General features: G+C 38.9%; 1 protein-coding gene across 1 annotated transcript in view; it reads right to left on the bottom strand.

Annotated features, from left to right (window-relative positions):
* The window catches only part of HEPH (hephaestin), an 80,528-nt gene that overhangs the window by 49,814 nt on the left and 9,744 nt on the right, over nucleotides 1–20,970 (bottom strand). The window contains exons 5-13 of the mRNA XM_081278315.1: nucleotides 20,633–20,829; nucleotides 17,142–17,386; nucleotides 14,291–14,503; nucleotides 12,702–12,884; nucleotides 11,284–11,538; nucleotides 8,146–8,314; nucleotides 6,227–6,363; nucleotides 4,638–4,769; nucleotides 120–331 (exon numbers count right to left, since the gene is read on the bottom strand). Of these exons, the coding sequence (XP_081134441.1) occupies nucleotides 120–331; nucleotides 4,638–4,769; nucleotides 6,227–6,363; nucleotides 8,146–8,314; nucleotides 11,284–11,538; nucleotides 12,702–12,884; nucleotides 14,291–14,503; nucleotides 17,142–17,386; nucleotides 20,633–20,808 (1,722 nt within the window). The 5' untranslated portion in view covers nucleotides 20,809–20,829. The remainder of the gene's footprint in view (nucleotides 1–119; nucleotides 332–4,637; nucleotides 4,770–6,226; nucleotides 6,364–8,145; nucleotides 8,315–11,283; nucleotides 11,539–12,701; nucleotides 12,885–14,290; nucleotides 14,504–17,141; nucleotides 17,387–20,632; nucleotides 20,830–20,970) is intronic.

The raw sequence follows: 20,970 nt of genomic DNA on the forward strand, positions 1-20,970 counted from the left end.
TTGGTAATTTTTTTTCTATTCCATTACCTCTAAAACCTACTTTCATGTAGGATTCCTATTAACAATTCAGCTTCATCCTCCTCCCACCAGGCTTCCCAGCCAGACATCTCTGACAATACCTGCTTGCCATCTGCACCCAAGGCACCAGCCTTGCACACCAGCAGGGGGCCCACCAGGCCAGAGTTTGTATCTCTTATGGGATCTGTGGCAGAAAAGTATATCCAGGTGAGACAGGCAGGATCCTGAGCAGTGGGACCAGCATGGGGAGGCACTGTCCAGTGGTATATTACTTTCTCAAAAGGTTTAGCCACCAAGCCAGGATGAGATGAGCCTGCAGGGAAATCGTGAACTCATTAATCACATTGATTAGTGTGAGGATCATCAGTTCCAAACAGAGGGATAAAAATCATAAACAAAGGCATTTTGGAGCAGCAGCAGCAATAGCGGCAAAATAGTCTATTGTAAAAGAGACTTTAAGACTTCTTTGAATGAGATGGGAGGGAAAGAGAGAGAAAAGAGAAATTCCATGGAAATGAAGGGAGACCCTCATTGCTATACAAAATTACATATAAGAGGTTGTGAGGGGAATGGGAAAATAAACAAGGAGAGAAATGAATTACAGTAGATGGGGTAGAGAGAGAAGATGTGAGGGAAGGGGAGGGGGGATAGTAGGGGATAGGAAAGGTAGCAGAATACAACAATTACTAATAGGGCATTATATAAAATTGTGGATGTGTAACCGACGTGATTCTGCAATCTGCATTTGGGGTAAAATTGGGAGTTCATAACCCACTTCAATCTAATGTATGAAATATGATATGTCAAGAGCTTTGTAATGTTGTGAACAACCAATAAAAAAAAGACTTCTTTGAATACCCCATACTTGAAAATATACATTTATCTACTCTTACATTCCTACTTCTGCTTCAAACTCTCCAGTTATAGGAGACTCACTAACTATCATCATAGCTCATTTCATCTTTAAACAACTCTAATTGTTAATATCTTTTTCCTTTCAATATGCAGGTATGCATGTATGGGCATGTATAAGTTATATATGTATATGTGTATATATACAAAAAAACACTAAGGCTATAATTCCTTCAGTGAACACAGGACATGATCAAGCAACACACAGAATTTTTTTTTTCTTTAGTGGTGCTAGAGACTAAGCCCAGGGCCACCCACATGCTAAGCATAGTTCTACCATAGACCTATACCCTCAGGTTGAAATTTTTAAAAAAATCAAATTTAATCAAAGAATCACCACAGGTGGAACATGCCTTTAATCCCAGCAGCTCAGGAGGATGAGGCAGAAAGATTGCAAGTTCAAAGCCAGCCTCAGGAACTTACTGAGATGCCCATCTCAAAACAAAACAAAACAAAATTAAAAAGGCTAGTGATGTGGCTCAGTGGTAAAGTGCCTCTGGATTCAATCCCTGGCACCAAAATAAATAAATAATAAAAGAAGTACAAATGAAAAGTACCTAGATAACTTTTTTGCTTGTCAGATTAGTAAATATTTTATAAATTATAATCAATGTTGGCACCTATCTTTCTCACCCACCTATAAAATGGATAAGTGTAAATTCAGGGCTGGGGTTATGGCTCAGTGGTAGAGCACTTGCCTGGCATATGTGAGGCACTGGGTTCAATTCTCAGCACCACATATAAATAAAATAAAGGCACATTGACAACTAAAAAAAATCTTTTTAAGGTGTAAATGCAAATAACCCTTTTGGAAAATATGCTAACAAAATGCATCAAGAGCCTTAAAAGCCAGGCATGGTAGTACATACAGGTAATCCCAGCAATTTTGGAGGCTGAAGCAGGAGGATCACAAATTCCAAACAAGTCTGGACAATTAAGCAAGACCCTTTCTCAAAATAAAAAATAAAAAGGACTGGGGATATAGCTGAGTGGTACACCACCCCCAGGTTCAATCCCCAGTATTGAGGGAAAGAGAGAAAGAGAGAGAGAGAGAGAGAGAGAGAGAGAGAGAGAGAGAGAGAGAGAGAGAGAAGAAAAGAAATAGCCTTAAAAAGTTTCATGCTCAGAAATAAATAAGATATATATAAGGGCTGGGGATGTAGCTCAGTGGTTAAGCGCCCCTGGGTTCAATCCATAGTAGTAATTTAAAAAAGAACAAGAGATATGTATTAAATACTGACAAGAATGTCAACATAATCAAAAAATGTAAATCAAAAAATCAAAACAATAGTGACTTCAATTTAGCAAGACCCTGAACAACATAGTGAGTGAGATCCTGTCTCAAAATTTAAAAAAATAAAAATAAAACCTGGGGATGTAGCTCAGGGGTAAAGTACCACTGGGTTTAATCCACCTGCCAAAAAAATGATTTTGTTGAATTATCTGCCTACAATGCTCTCATTTTGCCAAAGATTACAGGTGCATGCCTGTAAACCTAGTGACTTAGGAGACTGAGAAAAGATTATAAGTTCCAGTCTAGCCTCAACAACTTAGCAAGAAGCTCAGTAAATTAGACCCTGTCTCAAAAAATAAAAAGAGCTGTGGATGTAGCTCAGTTGTAAAGCACCCCTGGGCTCAATCCCCCCAAAACAAACAAACAACAACAAAAACTGCCCCAGTGTTAATAAGGTTATAAAGAATGGGTCCCTCTCAAGTACCATTGATGGAACTCCAAATTGATGAGACTACAAATCTCTTCAGAGAGCAATTTGGATATAGGTGCAAAATTTTAATATGCATCCTCTAATTCATCAAGTCTAAATCTTAGAAATATATTTGGGCCAGGCATGGAGCTGAATGTCTTAGTATCAGTTTCTCAGGAGGCTGAAACTAGAGGATCTCTTGAGGTCCCAAGCTGGAAAAAAGGCTAGGGAACAGATAATATATATACACACACACATATGCTGAAAAATAATCATAAAAGTGGGCATAAAAGCATATACAACAATATTTGTAGTATAGCTTATAACAAGGGAGTATAATTTGGTATATTTTCAACTTTTCATATTAATCCATTGTTCCTCATTCTTTAAATTTTCTAAGCTTTGGACACTTTAAAGAATGGTACAATGGGGCTGGGGTTGTGGCTCAGCAGTAGAGCACTCGCCTAGCATGTAAGAGTCCCTGGGTTCGATCCTCAGCACCACATAAAAATAAATAAACAAAATAAAGGTAATGTGTCCAACTACAACTAAAAAATATATATAAAGAATGGTACAATGATCAGCTTACCACCTAAATTCTATTATTAATGTTTTGCCATCCTAATTTATCTATGTACAAAAATCCACACACAAACATGGTTTTTGTTTGCTTTTGTTGAGTTTTGTTTTGTTTTGTTTTGTTCTTGTTGTTGTTTTTGGATACAGGGATTGAACCCAAAGGGCACTTAACCAAAGAGCCACATCCCCAGCCTTTTTAATTTTTATTTTGAGATATGGTTTCACTCAGTTTCTTAGAGCCTTGCTAATTTGCTGAGACTGGCCTCAAACTTGTGATCCTCCTGTCTCAGCTTCCCAAACTGCTAGAATTACAGGCATGTGCCACTGTGCCCAGCTTGTTGCATCATTTTGAAGCATATGCAAATGCCACAACATTTTTTTCTCAAAGCAAGTATCTCCTATGTTCCTATAATATCTTAACCAAACCTAAGAAAATTTCCTAATAATATCTAATATCTAGTCTATATAAAAATGTTTCAATTATCACCAAAATGTCTCTTAAATCTATTTTTATAACCAGGACCAAGCAAGGTTTGTAGGTCACATTCGGTTGTCATATACCTAATTGTGGCCCCACTCAGTATTTCCTTCTTTAAGATTAGAAAATTTGCCTTGCAGGATGTTCTTTTATTTTAGACTTGTCTGAAAATTTGCCCTTTATGCTTTCAGTGTCTCTTTTTGCATTTTGGGTTAGAATCAGCAATGTGCTAATATTCTCAGAGAAAAAAAGAAATTAAGCCAGACATTGTGGCATATACTTATAATACCAATGACTCAGGAGACTGAGGAAGGAGAATGTCAAGTTTAAGGCCAGCCTTAGCAACATGTCAGAACCCTGTCTTGAAATTTGAAAAAGGGGTTGGGGGTATATCTAAGTTGTAGAGAGCCTTTGGGTTTAATCCCTGGTATCAAATAAAATCTACAAATAGAGGCTGTGGCTCAGCAGTGGAGTACTCGTCTCACATGTGTGAGGCCCTGGGTTCAATCCTCAGCACCACAAAAGTAAAATAAAACGGTATTGTGTCCACCTACAACTAAAAAAATATTTTTTTTAAAAAAAATCTATTACAAAAAAGAAAAATGAAAACAAAATAAAACCAAAAAAAATAGTTACCCAATAATTCCACTTCTAGGATTCTTTCCTAAGAATCTAAAATATTGGATTCTCAGAAATCTAAGCTAGGGCGTATATATTCACACAGTGTAATCTGGCTTACAATGTTCAAAAGTACAAAAAAACCTGTATGTGGAAACAATGGAAGATTAGTTAAATAAATTATAACATATCTATGTGATAAAGTATTATATACTCATTAAAATGTTTATAACAAAATAATGGCATGGGAAAAAAGACATTGATTCGCTCTCTACAACCACCAGCTACCACCAGCCAGCCCACATTTATTGAAAACCTTGCTAGCTCACCATCATTATACACAGTGCCTTCATATTTTTTCTCATAAAAGACCCCATGGGGCTGCATGCTGAATGGCTGGGAGGCACGGTTGTAGAAGACCACCTGGATGATGTCACCCACCTCAGCCCGGATCACTGGCCCTGGAAAATAGGAAGGGGAAGACAATGAGAAAGAAGACAAAGATGAAGGAGAGAAACTGAAAGAGATGAAGGAAAAGAAAAGGTAAGTAAAAGCAGAAAGAACTCTAGTCTTGACAGGAAAGAATAAGAATAATCCATTCCAAGTATACTGCAATTTACAATTATAAAAAGCACTGTAAAATCCACTATCTCATTTTTATCCTCAAATATCATTCTAAGGCATACAGGGCAGAGGTTATTATCTCCATTTTACAGATGAGGAAACTTCAGCTCAGAGAGGTGGAATTGACCTACACAAATTCAAATGGCACGTTAGTTGCAGAGCCAAGATCTAATGCCAGGTCTTACTCCCAATCACTGTCAGATCCAAACCTGTTTCCCCTAATTTTATTATCCGAGTGGGTTATCTCAGTCTTAAACCAATTCTGAGTTAAGATAATTATTATATTCTGTATCCAGGTCCTGGACTAGCTAGTCTAGTCACAGCTTCTGAACTTTTCTATGCTTCGCTACTCACCCCACCTCTAACATATTTGGGTCACTTTTAAAGCCAACGAAAAGTACCAAGAAATCATGTAAGCATTTATGCTGGCTCTAACCCAAGGTCAGAGTCTCTGGCTTGGTTTTCTACTCAATTTCCATACCTGAAGCTCTACCTCTGCTCAAAAACTGGGGACCCATCCTGAGCCCAAGTCAAGACAACACCTTCATACTCTACTTACTTCTCTTCCTTAGGGTGAATTTCTCTTCCTTATATTATTCTATCTTTCTGGTATATGGACTATTATCCACCCTAAGGATCTAGAATCAACTTGACACATGCTTGTCTCCAGAGTATGGCTCATTACAGTACTTTCATTTCCAAAGTTTTGTCCCATCTGACCTATTCTATTTCCTGATTCCACCAAGTGACTAAACCACATATAACCTTGCTATAAACTCTTTCAATACTATGCTATCAACCTTCTGAATATTTTCTTCAAGGTCAGACTCTAAGCTTATTTCTGCAACCTTCACCACAGTATGCACGTCTGTATGTCATATCAATCTGCTCCTGGTCCAAGATTGCCAAATATCTGAACAAGCTTACTGCCTTATACCTTTCAGGAATGACCCTAGAGAAGCAATTCTAAAAGTATGGTCTGTACAAAAGTGGTACTGGAATATATTACCAAGAAACGATCAGTAGTAAAGTAAGTATGAGAAATTCTACATACTCTATGTCTATCTTGGAGATTCATGATGAACAAAAATAAATTCAAGGCTCTTGGAAATCCTACAGCAAAGATCACTATTTGACTATGCTTAACCTAGTGTTTTTAAAACAAATTCAGATCCATAATCCTTTCTCACCACTCTCAGGTTCTAGTTCCCATATCCTTCTTACTTCTCTGGCCTAGGCAATACATTTTATTAATTAAAATCTTGCTCACAAAAATAAATAAAATATTGCTCACCAAGGATTCCAAGATGCTTATCTTCTTCCAGTTGCAACTTCTCTTGGAATGTCTCATCTTGGAAGGCTTCATATCGAACTTTCCAGTAAGTACCTCCAATTCGAGTGGAGTTCTTCTGGAAGAACTTATCTGAAGCACTGGCATATAAGGAGGTAAATGTCTCACAACTTCACTGACCATCAAATAGATCCCACCTCACCCTTAATCTTATCAAGTTATGGACCTTTATGATTAGAAGGACCTCAGAGATCTTCCAGATTAATTCCCACCATTGAAGGTATCTCCACCAATAAGTGATATATGGCTTCTGTTTTAACCTTTCCAAAGACAAAGAATTCATTTTCAGAAAATATAATACCCTTTACTATTAGATAATTTAAATTATGGAAGTTATTCTTTATCAGGAGCTGGGAAATTATTCCTTGTAAGTACTGGAATCAGTTCTGCCCTCCCAAATTACATAGCCTATATCAGTGTCCTTAATTATCCTCAGGTACTCTGAATACTTTCTCTCCTTAATCAAGAATAGCACTGTCCAGGGTCTGGGGATGTGATTCAGTGGTAAAAGGGCTTACTTAGCATGCATGAGGTCCTGGGTTCAATTCCCTAGCACCACAAAAATTAGGCAGGAATGGTAGCATGTGCCTATCATACCAGCACCTAAGAAGATGTGAGGCAGGATCAATTCTACCCATGAGCTCAAGATGAGCCTGCACAATATAGTGAGATCCCATCTCAAAATTTTTAATAGGCTTTCACACCAAAATGAAAGCCCACTAAGTGGGCAAGCCCAGGTGGAGACTAGATAACATTCTGAAACGCAAGTGCCAACTTGCCTTACTTTTCTTCAGACTCACTTCATTATTTCCTCCTGAAAGAATAAACACTAGGGCTGGGGTTGTGGCTCAGTGGTGGAGCACTTGCCTAGCATGTTTGAGGCACTGAGTTTGATTCTCAGCACCACATACTATAAATAAAATAAATGTCCATTGACACCTAAAAAAATATTTAAAATGAAAAAAAGAATAAACACAATGGATGCCCGAGGAGTTTCCCCTATGTCCTCTCCTAGTAATCTACTATGTGCCTGTTCTGTGAAAGAACTGGTGTCACCAAATGTGATGGCATACACTTATAATCCCAGATACTCATGTAACTGAGGTAAGAGGATCACAAGTTCAAAGCCAGCTTCAGTAACTTAGCAAGACATCAAGCAAATTAGTCCTGGCTCAAAATAAAATATAAAAAGAGCTGGGGATGTAGTTACTGATAATGTGCCTGTCTACCATGAGTGAGGCCCTGGGCTCAATCCCCAGTACCACAAAAGAAAAAAAAAAACTTGGCAGCGCCAATTACCTAGTAAATTGGTATAACTGACATCCTGGCTACAAAATAGGACACTAACTTCCTGCTCTATTTGTCCACATCTGTGTCATGGATGAGGCAAGAAAACCTGGAGAAATCCCTCCAAAAGGATGGTATGGAATAGCTATACCCAAAATCATAGAGTGATTTTTATAATCCTCCTCAAATGCTTCCTTTGGATTATGCAAAAAAAAAGGAAGGAATAAGGAAGTAAGTAATGGATAAAGTAAAGAAGAGCTAGAGAAAAGTCATTTCAACTCATGCAGGAACTGGTCCCACCTGGGCTTTCCTTTCTGAACATTTCCAGGGATTACAGCAGGAATGGTCTCAAAATATGTTTGGACCCTTTGCTGCAGATATGACATAACCTTACCAAAAGCTTTGCTACCTATAGCTTCCCCAAAAGCAAGCTCTCCCAGGGGCCAAAAAGAAATTGGTTAACAGTAACCCTAGCCAGACAATCACTGTGATCCCCAAGTGAAGTGAGATATTTCTGGAAGGGAGATAATAGATGTTCAGGCAGGAACAGAAAGAGAAAGCCCTCTGCCTCTTACCTTCCTGGCTCTCTCAAACTTTTCCCAGTACTGCCATCACGCCCCATTGGGCCATAGTCCCATCGAATCTCATGGGCCTCAATGAAGTACCGCCGGACTTTGCCTGTAAGATGGTCCACAGGAGGAGCCGTGGAGCAAGAGTTGACCTTGTAGAGTGCCTGCATGCCATCTGGAGGAAGAACATCATGGCTGATCCCATTCTACCAGGATTTCTACCCAGAGCACTCAGCTTGTTCCTCTAATTGTTTTTTCCTCCCACCCTGCACTAATCTTTTTACCCAACATCAAAATGGGCCACTTTATCTCCTGGGCACATCAAATTTAAAAGAGAGGTAAGCTGAGCATGGTGGTTGATGCCTGTAATCCCAGCTCTCTGGAGGCCAAGTCACAAGGATCACAAGTCCAAGGAGAGCCTCCGCAACTTAGTGAGACCCTGTCTCAAAATAAAAAAATTTTAAAAGTCTGGAGAATATGTAAACTCAATTTTATAATTCAAAAAAATTAAAAACATACAAGTATGATATGAATAAAGTGAAAGAAGAAAAACAGAAGCATTTTTAACTACATTGAAACATATCTGGTATAAAATTCAATGAGTGGATAAATAAAAAAGGGGGACTGGGAACCAGGTGTGCGTGCTCATGCATGTACCCCAGGGACTGAGGAGGCTGAGGCAGGAGGATTAGAAATTCAAGGCCAGCCTCAGCAACTCAGTGAAGCCCTAAGAAACTTAGTAAGACCCTGTCTCAAAATTAAAAATAAATAAGTAAATAAAAAGGGCTTGGATGTGGTTCAGTGGTGGGTTTAATTCCTAGTACCAAAAAAAAAAAAAATATGGGGGCTGGGGTTGTAGTTCAGGGGTACAGTGCTTGCCTAGAATGTGTGAGGCACTGGGTTTGATCCTCAGAGCCACATGAAAATAAATCAATAAAATAAAGGTATTGTGTCCATCCTCAAGTAAAAATATTTTTAAAATGTACATTAGAATTCTGAGATGTAGCCAGGTACAATGGAACACACTCTAGTCCCAGCTACTAGGAAGGCTGAAGCAACAGGGTCACAAGTTCATGGCTAGCCTGGGCAACTTAATTAGGCCCTATCTCAAAGTAAAAAATAAAATAGAATGGGGATATAGCTCAATGGTAGAATGCCCACTAGGTTCAAACCCACATACTACCAAAAAGAAAGCAAAGAAAAAAAAAAAGAAATAAATATAACACATGGCTCCGCTCAGTGGCTGCTCCAGAGGCTGAGTCCAAAGGATCACAAGTTCAAGGCCAAGCAAGACCCTGTCTTAAATTTAAAAAAAAATAGGGGGCTGGAGTTGTAGCTCAATGGTAGAGCACTTGCCTAGCATGTGAGAGGCACTGGGTTTGAACCTCAGCATCACATTAAAAAATAAAGATATTGTGTCCATGAACAACTAAAAATATTTTTAAAATAAAATAAAATAATTAAAAAGGGATTGGAATGTAGCCCAGTGGTAGTGTATCTCTGGGTTCAATCCACAGTACCAGGAAGTAAGAAAGCAAGGAAAGAAAGAAATCTGAGATATGAAGAAAGAGAAGGAAAGGATATTCGTTTTTGTTGACTACATATATCAGGTCCTCTGTCAAGTGCTTTACATGTTATTGCTATTAATCTTCTTAACCACTTTTTGTATACTTTTAATGGTCTCCTTTTACACATGAATAAAGCTAAGCATTAGAGAGGCTAATTAACATTCCCAAACTGTATAGCTAGTCAGTAGAAGTGTTTAGACTTAAGCTCCCATCTTTTAAGTACAGATCCTGGATGCTCCTTTTCTTCTCTTATATCCACTATCTTCATCACATAATTTCCCTAGTCTGTCAGATTTAAAATCATATTAATATCTGTAACCTAATTACAGCTCTATGAGGATGGAATGAATAATTATTACCATCTTCCAAACTTATCAAGGTGGGTAAGCAAGTGGTGTCACTAGGATTTGAATCCAGATCTCTCATTCCTAGGTCCATGCTGTTCCACTATTATGCTGCATCCCTAACCCAAATCCATATTTGCCCTCTTACCCAGGTACGTTTTGGACCAAGGACAGATCCTAAATATATGGAGCACATGTAACTGCCCTCTATTTTCTCAAAGCTACACCCAGGATTTCATTATCCTACCACTCTGTAACTCCTCACCTTCTCAAATATTTCACATATTCACATAGAACTTTCCCAGTAACCTCCTAATTCATCATACATCAAATAATTCTAGAGAGTAATAGCTAAATATTTTAGAGGCTAGTTAGACCAACTCCCCCATTTTACAAAGGGCGAATGAGTACTAGAAATGGGAAGGAACTTGACCAAAATCATTAGAGTAAATTTTTCATAAGAATGAGTTTACAGGGCTGGGGATGTGGCTCAAGCAGTAGCGCGCTTGCCTGGCATGCGTGCGGCCTGGGTTCGATCCTCAGCACCACATACAAACAAAGGTGTTGTGTCTGCCAAAAACTAAAAAGTAAATATTAAAATTCTCTCTCTCTCTTTAAAAAAAAAAAAGAATGAGTTTACAACTCAAAATTTCTAATCACTTATCTAGTGCTCTTTACATTGCCTCATGTGTTTTTTCTCCCCTCTGATGATCCTTGATGCACAATAACATTACTTTAACTATTTTCCTCTGACACAAAACCTTATAGCCCTCTTGCTGTTAGGTCCAAACTAGAGTGCCATTCATTACTTTCTCTCTGAAACTTCATTTCAATACTCCATGATGACCTGCAGAAACCTTACTCTCCTTTAATCTGCCATTCTGAGCACATTTAATCAACTGAAAAAAATTCCAGACCTTAGTTCCTTTACAATGCTTAGCAAAAAAGAAAAGCAGCTTGAAAGCCTACCTATCCAACCATGGGCCATCTTCTGTTCAAGAAGGGGAAGCTTAAACCCAAAGACATATATGTCCAGGTTACTTGGCAAGCTAATGGCAGAGCCAAGAAAGAACCAAGGGACCCTGACTTCTAGTTTAATGTTTCACCATTTATACCAAAATGCCTCTCCTGGAAGACCTATCTCATGGCCCCAACCCAGAAGCCCAACCTTCTATCAACAAGTATTGACTCCTCATTCCTGTATGCCAAGAATCGGAAATGGTGGATCTCACTTTGCAAGTGACTGTTCACTTGACAGCTAATTAACCAAGTGCCAAGCTTCTGAGGAACCATCTCAGCAGTCACAAAAGTAGCTGGAAAGATGTGAGCCACATCAGTGCGGTGTCCACGGGTGGTCAGCATCTGTCCATGGAAGAAAGCTGTGTGGACATCCACTTCATTGCCCATGCCAAATAAATGCCAGGCCACATGCTTCTGTGCACACATGCTCAGCTCTGGTAAGTTCCCAAAGACAAAGCCATTGATTGCTGCAAAAGAAAACCCAAAGGAAATACCAGTATTAGAAAAGGACAAACCAATGGGAGAAGCCTTTCCATCTGACAACAACAATTGATAACATTTAAATGAGGTTTTGAAGAACACACTGTACTGACCATACATGCATTATATCATTTAAATATTACAAAGAGCTCTGGGAAGTACACAGATATCATTAGTGTCACTCAAAATAGTGAGAAAACTAAAACTCAAAAAGGTTGAAGTTACTTTTCTCTGAAGACCACAGAGCTATTAAGTGGGAAAGCCAATATTCCAAACCAGCAATCTGAGGAAGCTCTCTGGGGAATGGGGTCATTTTCCTGGCTGTTCCTTCCTTTCAGGTTTTCCTTTCAACCCTTTTGAAATTTCCACAGGACAAGTGTCACATTAGCTGACTAATTATCATGGCTATTATAATCAATTTTTATAAAGCCCAAGAGAAATCTGAACTGCCTAAGCCATCCTTTACATCTTTCCTCTGAGCTTTCAGCTCCTCTTGAGGCTCTCTGGCTTTGAGCCCACCCCTGTCACCAAAGGTAAAACACACACACACACACACACACACACACACACACACACACAAACTTCTTTAATTAACAAAAACAAAGTCAACTTGTTTCTATTCTTAAAATCAGTTCTCTTCTCATGCCTCTAGGCTTTCGTGTCCTTACTTTGTTTTTAATTTAATTAATAGAGCTACTTCCCTTATAAACATAAGCCCAGAATAGGATGGGGAATATAAGCAAGTATCTTGAAAGCAATCATTTTTCTCAAGTGGAAAATTCTTCCAGCTTATATTTTCTAAAAAAAAACCAGAGTGATATTAATTAATTGTATTAGTGAGCAACACTCACCAAAGTAAATAAGGACACAGAATATGACTTTGGAATCAATAGCTTTGGCTATTCCACATTATGAGGCAGGGTATCCTAATAGCAGGAACATAGTCCACACAGAGATCAGGGATGGAATTTTAGCTGTGCCCTTGATCTGATTCATAATGCTGGAAACCTCACTGTCTTCCAGGCAAAACAGAGAAGCCATCTACTCCTGGTCCTTGTGAGCATTAAGAAGAACCAAGTATGTGTAACCCCCAATGGAGACTCTCCATCAGTGTCTACTGTCACAAGGTAGCCACTTCACTGGAGCTCACCATGCATCCTGTTGCTGTCTTGAAAGGCCTCATCTTCTTTGTCCACTGAGGCAGGGTCTGAGCAGTAAGTGGCAATGTTTTCATCAAGGTGCCAGCTAAGGTTCTCATCCACCACACTGAAGAGCAGGAAGAAACTATGGTCCACATCCTGCCGCCAAGGAGGGGCATTCCCAACCAGGGTTCCTAGGGCAAGTATGAAAGATGCTCTTAAAAACCTCCTTAGGTTGGGTATATAGCTCAGTTGGCAGAGTGCTTGCCTTGCATGCACAAGGCCCTGGGTTCAATTCCCAGCACACACACAAAAAGAAAAAAGAACCTCCTTTCCTTAGCAAAAGTAAGCTCCAAAAAGTATTCAGAAGAAAAGAATAAGAAGAAATGGGGCTTTCAAATTCTGTTAGCAACAGAAAAGCAAAAATAAAGCCTTCCGATGCTAATTTCCATTTCCAAACTCCCTCCCACCATCCTTGCCTATGTTTTCAACCCAAGGCTTAAACCTGACCACACCCTGCCATACCCTAATCTCCAGGCCTGACTATTTCCTGAGCATATCCTATGCCCAATCAAGTTTTTAATCCTTAGCAGACCCTGATGGGCACACTTTCAATCCTGTCCTCACTTATACTCTTACCATATTTCTTACTTCAAAGTGATTAGACTCCCATCATCACTAATTTGAGTTTTAAAAGTGAAATAAGAGGGGCTGGAATTGTGGCTCAGTGGTAGAGTGCTTGCCTAGCATGTGTGAGGCGCTGGGTTGGATCCTCAGCACCACATAAAAATAAATAAAGAAAATTAAGGTATTATGTCCAACTACTTCTAAAAAATAAATATTAAAAAAATGAAATAAGAAACAAATTTGTGTTCTTGTTTTTGTTTGGTGGGTTTGGTTTTAGTTTTGGTTTTGTTTTAGAGAGGGAAGAAGGGAGTTCATGAGGGAGTAATGGAGAACCAAATATTCCAAATTACACTATGTTCATGTACGAATATGCCACAATGACTTCCACTTATGTACATAATTATAATTCATTAATTAAAAATAATAGGAGTATAGATATTGATCAGGGGAGGGAGGCAGGAAGGGAAAAGTAAGGTAATGTGGAACAAAATTGATCAAATTATATTACATGCAAATATGGCATAATGAATCCCAGTATTGTGCATAATTATAATTCACCAATTTAAAAAATCAATTTAAATACAGTTGTAGTGGTGCACACCTATAATCCCAGCTACTAGAAGGCTGAGGCAGGAGGATTACAAGTTCAAAGTCAGTCTCAGAAACTCAGCAAGGCCCTAAGAAACTTAGCGAGACCCTGTTTCAAATTAAAACATAAAAAGGCCTGAGGACGTTGCTCAGAGTTTAAGCCCCCCTGGGCTCAATTGCTGGTACAAAAATAAGTCAATTTAAAAACATAATGGATAGAAAAAATAATGGAAAATGAGTTTGACAGGGTTGTTTCTACAAATAAACAAGGGTTATGATATAATACTCCTCAAGCCACTGCCCAACATGAAGGTAGTTCAACCACATCATTGCTTCTCTCAGATGTCGCAAACTGTATCTCATAGTTTATCCTAGGGGCCTGTACCTTTTTTACAGGTGACAAGGGGTCCAATGAGGCCAGTGGCAATGTCTCGTGGAGCATCTACATGAGAATGGTAGATCCAAGTGAGGCATGCTGGGTCAGCACTGGTGGGTGCATGACCTTCTGGAATGGTCCAGTTGTAGGTATGGCTGCCTCCCGGGGGAACAGAGTCATCAGCTTTCAGCAGCCCAGAAGAACCATCTGGATACAAGGAACCTAAAGAATGAAAGTGTACATGCCTAGTATCAAGGTGAGTGAGAGGGAGCATGGCAAATACAGAAACCAAGAGAAGGCAGACATATAGGGCATATAGGTCCAGTCTTGAGGAACATTACATTCTAAGGTCCAGTACAGCAGTCTTCATATCCTGGATGCGTGATGAGATAGCCATTGGGGAAGAAGCTGTGGCAGGACAAAGTGTTACGTGGCCTAGTCTAGTAGTGCTCTAGTACAAAGCAGAGGCCAGCATGGAAGCAAGAGAGAAATCAGAATTCCCCCCCTTCAAGCACTCACTTTGGAAAACAAAACGCAGATAAACAGAATTTCAGTCTAAAGATTTAATGGCCAAATTAGGATCTTCTGTCTTTGTTCCATATCAATTACTTTAAATTCTTATCATTTCTTTATAGAGAGTACATTCAAAATTCTCCTTTGCAACTCTTGAAATATACAATTCACTATTGTTAGCATAGTCACCCTGCTGTACCATAGAAAACCAGAACTTTTTTCTCCTAACTGTAACATTGTATCCATTTAGCAACCTCTCCTGAACTCCACTAGCCGGCTGCTCTTTCTATTCTATGGTGACTAATAGTCTACTCTCAACTTCTATGACATCAACTGTTTTAGATTCCACATGAGTGAAATCATGAGGTACTTGTCTTTCTATGCCTGGTCTAATTCTGTGCATGACTTGTTCCATTCATGTTGTTACAAAAGACATGATCTCCTTTTTAGGGGCAAATAGTATTCCATTGTATATACATACTACAATTTGTGTGTGTGTGTGTGTGTGTGTGTGTGTGTGTTGCTGACAATGAAACTTATGGCCTTACACCTGCTGGGTAACCGTTCTATCACTTAGACACATCCACAGCCCTATACCACATTTTCTTTAAAAATTCATCTGTTGATAGCCATTTACGATGATTTCATACTCTGGCTATTGTGACAAGTACTGCTATAAAAATAGAAATGCAGGTGTCTCTACATCCTGCTGATTTAATTTCCTTTAAGCACATACCCAGTAATGGGATTGCTAGATAGTAGGATAGTTCTATTTTTAGGGTTTATTTTTTTTGTGTGGGTTTTTTTTTTTTTTTTGTTGGTTGGTTTTTTGTTACTGGAATTAAATCTAGGAGTGCTTTATCACTGAGCCACATCCCCAATCCTTTTTTTAAAATTTTTGAGACAGAGTCTTGCTAAGTTGCTGAGGGTCATTAAGTTGCTGAGGCTGACCTTGAAATTGCATTCCTCCTGCCTCAGCCTCCCAAGTTGCTGGGATTTTACACATGAGCCCTACCACACCTGGTCTATTTTTAGTTTTTGAGGGCCTTTCATACTTTTACATAATACCTGTATTAATTTACACTCTCACTGACAATGAACATGTGTTTCCCCTTCTCTGCATCCTCACCACAAAGTAAGTAGGGTCTTCTGACTTACCTCTTTATTCTCCTCACTCGCTTCTGTATTATAGGCCTCTAGGCCTTAAATAGTGGGAGAAGCAGAAGAATAAACCATCAGGGTACAATTGTGCATGCCTATAATCCCATTAATTTGGCCAACTGAGGTAGGAGGATTTCAAGTTCAAACAAGGCCAGCCTCAGAAACTTAACAAGCAGCCCATATCTCAAAATAAAAAGGGCTGGTGGGGCAGCTCAGTGGTGAAGTACCCCAGGGTTCAATCCCTAGTAACAAACAACAAATAATAAATAAAAATTATTTTAAAAATTAAAAACTATGCCAAAAAATAAGCCAAATTCCCTCTTTAAAGAATCTGGACCTTGGGGCTGCGGTTGTGGCTCAGCGGTAAATCGCTCGCCTAGCACGTGTGAGGCCCTGGGTTCAATCCTCAGCAGTACATAAAAATAAATAAATAGGGGCTCGGGTTGTAGCTCAGTGGTAGAGCACTTGCCTAGAATGTGTGAGGCTCTGGGTTCGAGTCTCAGTACCGCATATAAATAAAATATAGGTCCATTTACAACTAAAATAAATATATAATTTTTTAAAATAATAAATAAATAAATAAATGTATTGTTTCAGCTACAACTAAAAAAATACTTATAAAAAAAGAATCTGGACCTTTTAGAAAACTATGTAATTAAAATAACACTCCCTATATTCACAGCACACTTCACTTTTCAAAGTATACTCAAATATTCTACTGAAATGCTATTCAAGCACCTATTTGTGATTAAAAACAAAACAAACTGTAGCTGGGCACTTGGCACACACCTGTACTCCCAGAAGCTCAGCAGGCTGAGGCAGGTAGATCATACCTTTTAAGACTAGTGGGCAATTTAATGAGACTGTCTCAACAGAAAAATGAAAAGGATTTAGGGATATAGCTTCCTGGTAAAGCACCTCTGGGTTCTGTGTTCAGATTGTATCTTCACATTGCTGATAAGGAATCTGAAGCCTAGAGAGGAGCAGTGACTTGCTGAAGTCACACAATATATGAATAACAGAACTGATGCCAGTTTCCAGCAATGTTTACTATGAGCAAAGTCTTTGCCACTTCAGATAAATAAATAAGAAAAGTTCATTCTTGTTCCTAGCTCTTCCTTATCACATGGCAATAAAGGAAAAATATTTGTTGCTAGTGGGAGAAACAAAGGATGAACTGGTTTACCTTCTGAATCTTTCTCATAGAAAACACCATGGGGATGGATAGTATAAGGACGAGCTGCAAAATTCTTCAGGTGGATAAGGATGACATCCCCCACCTCACCATGTAACACTGGCCCCAAGAAGCCCAACCAGTCAGGCTGGGCTACTTCTTCCATGTATGAGTCATCCTTGTATTCTCTATAGATGGTCTTCTTGTAAGTGCTTCCAATCCGGTTCTTATCTGACTTGAGAAAACTGGAAGCCACTCTGGGAAAGAAGAAAAGAGAGTTACAATATTTTTCACCATCTTCAAACTGCTGGAGGTTTCATTTCCAGAGAAGGCTGACAAAAATGTTTCCAACATTGTTTAGGACAAGCAAGAGGAAACCTTTAGGTTTAACTGTGAGAAAAAAATGTGAAGTTATAAGTTGAAGCATATGAAATTAATGATATTTGACCATTTTCTAACCACCTCAAATAGCAATTTCATATGGTACAACCTGATATATAGTCATGGAGACTATTGCACTGACTCTTTATCAATTTCCCATTGATGTGGTTTTAGCATCATCTTGCTATATTTGGAGAGCCTTAGAGCATAGTGGTTATGACCACAAATTCTAGAGCCAGGCCACTTGGATTAAATCCCAGTTCTACCACTTCCAAATTTGTGGGATGTGGAACAAGTTATTTGTCTGTGTTCAATTTCCCCATCTGTAAAATGAAGAATATCACTGTATCTAAGTCAGACAATTGTTACTGGTGACAAAAGGATTAAAATATAGGGCCAAGGGTGTAGCTCAGTGGCTGAATGCATGCTTTGCACCCCTGAATTTGATTCCTAGCCCAACAAGAAAAAAATAATTAAAATACATAAAGGATTTATGGAGCAGGGCATGATGACACACTTGTAATCCTAGTGACTCCTGAGGCTGAGGCAGGAGGATTACAAATTCAAGGCCAGCCTCAGCAATTTAGTGAGACTCTGTCTCAAAATTTTTTAAAAAATTTAAAAGGGCTGGAGATGTGACTGAATGATTACATTCCCTTGGATTCAATCCCTGGTATTAAAAATATATTTTAAAAACTAAGAATTTAGGAGCAGGACATGGTGGCAAATCTGTAATCTCAGCCACTCAGGAGCCTGAGGCAGGAGGATCACAAATTCAAGGCCATCTTTGGTAAATTTAGACAGACCCTTCACAAAATAAAGGGCTGGGATGTAGCTCAGTGATTGATAGAGTATTTGCCTGGCATTGGCAAGGCTTTGGGTCCAATTCCCAGTATCACAAAATAATAATAATAATAATAATAATAACAACAACAACAACAACAACAAATACTAAAGAGAGTCAGACAGTCCTTGGAAAACTGCAAAAGCTCAATAAATTCTATTGCCTCAGGGATGAGGACAGCAAAGTTATTCCCTCAAGGAAAATTTTAATACAATGACTGTGACTCCAAAATTAAATGGGTGGATTGTGTCAAAAAAGACAATGCTTGGGTCAGGTGTTACCACAGTGTGCTTGCCTAGCATGCATGAGATCCTGGGTTCAGTCACCAGCATCATAAAAAAGAAGTAAAGTAAGAAAAGAAAAAAAAAATGCAGAGCTGCTATTCCCGCTATAATTCTTCAAGAGAGCTCAGAAAAGTTATAGTTAAGTTTAAAAAACTCTGAGGCTTTGGAGAAATAAAGTGAGTCACGATAACAAAACATTCTTTAAAACATTCATTAATACTTTCCAACAGATATTTTTGGAAAACCAGCAAGTTTCTAAGATCAAGAAAAGTTAGCCAAGGAGCTGGAGATATGGCTCAGTGGTAGAGTGTTTGCCTAGTATATACAAGGCCCTGGGTTTGATCCCCTGCACAGAAAAAAAAAAAATTAGCCAGGGCTGGGTTTGGTGGCACAAGCCTGTAATTCCAATGACTCAGGAGACTGAGGCAGAAGTAATGCAAGTTCAAGTCCAGCCATGATTAGTGAGGACCTAAGCAACTCGAAAAGACCCTGTCTCAATTTTTTTTAAAAAAGTGTTGGGATGGGGATGTAGCCCATTGGTAAAACATCCCTGGGCTCAATCTCCAGTACCATAAAATAAAAGTAAAAGAAAGGTTGACCTGTCATTAATCCTGTGAGAGGCAGAACAGTGAGAAGAATACCAGCCTTGAAACTACATTACCTAGTTTCAAATTCTAAGTCTTTATTATTGTAAGACTTGGACAAATCACTTGACCCCAATGAGCCTCAGTTTTCTTATCTATAAAATGAGGACACTGGGGTTGAGGATATGGCTCAGTGATATAGTACATGCTTAGCATATGAAAAGCCCCAGATTCAATCCCTAACACTGCAATAAATATATATACATACATATACCTATATACATATCATGTGTGTGTGTGTGTGTGTGTGTGTGTGTGTGTGTATATATATATATATATATATATATATATATATATATATATACTTTTTTTATACTTACTTTCTAGAGTTGTTGTAGAAATTAAAGGAGTCAGAGTTTGTAAATGTCTAGTATGGTACCTACTACAGAGTGTTACATTAGTGATAACTATTACTATCATTTCCTTCCTTATAAGACTTACCTTATAATCCCCAGTACCATAAAAAAAGACTTCCCTTATTTTTTCATATTTTCACATATCTAAAATCAGAATAATTTCACCAAACTATGGGAGGATTACTCCACCACATACATCTCTCAAAAACTATATGTATTCCATGTTTTTAATAAGTCTATTAGAATCAAGGAAATATGGAATTATCTTTAGGAGTCTAAAAATGCTGAGGCACCTTGGCATGGAAAAGTAGACTTCAAATGACATGCTGGATCCTGAGTTAAGTAGCTCTCTTCCCAGGAAGCCAGCTTCTTTGTGTATGGCCTAGAGAAATTGGGAGCTGGCTGCTACCACATCCTGGGAAAGGATCCTCAAAAGGGCATCTCTGCCAGGTGTAGTGGCACACACCTATAATCCCAGCAACTCAGGAAACTAAGGCAGAAGGTTCAAAAGTTCAAAACCAGCCTCAGAAAGTTAGTGAGGTCCTAAGCAACTTAATGAGAACTTGTTTCAAAATAAAAAATAAAAAGGGCTGGGCATATGGCTCAGTAGTTAATCCCCTCTTGGGTTTAATCCACAGTACCACCAAAAAAAAAGACAAAGGGTACCTCTTAGCCAGGTATGGTATTACACATCTGTAATCCCAGCTACTCAGGAAGCTGAGGCAGCAGGATCACAAATTCAAGACCAGCTGGACAACTTAGGGAGACGCTGTCATAAAATAACAAATAAAAAGGGCTGGGGATGTAGCTCACTGGTACAGTACCTGCCTAGCAAGTGTTAGGCCCTGGATTTGATTCCCAGCACCACGTGCATGTGCGCACACACACACACACAGCAAAAACAAACAAACAAACAATAGGCCATTGCCTAACATCAGTGGTGTCCCCCTTCATCTCCAACTCCAACTCTAATACCATAAGAGATTAAACTTACGAGTCACTGTCCAGAGTCTGGTTTGTAATAACATTCCTTCCCTTGGGAGCATAGTTCCACTGTACATCGTGGATGCCCAGGTAGTAGACTCGAGTGGCCCCATCCGTCAGTAGAGGCCACAAGGATTGCATAAACAACAGAGCGCAAAGGAGGTGACCTGGCTCCATGGGCCACATTATTCTGGCAAATGAAAGCTGCTGGTATGAAAGAAAGAGAAGAAAAGGGTTTTGCATATGTCTGGAAAACTGAAAAGACAAAGGCCAGATGGAGTGACTAAAAGAGCAAATCCCAATTAGCCCAGTTTCTTGATCTTACCTGATTCCTTTCAATTCAACAAA

The sequence above is a fragment of the Spermophilus citellus genome (genome assembly GCF_964194105.1).
Source record: "Spermophilus citellus genome assembly, chromosome: X".
Taxonomy (NCBI): Eukaryota; Metazoa; Chordata; class Mammalia; order Rodentia; family Sciuridae; genus Spermophilus; species Spermophilus citellus.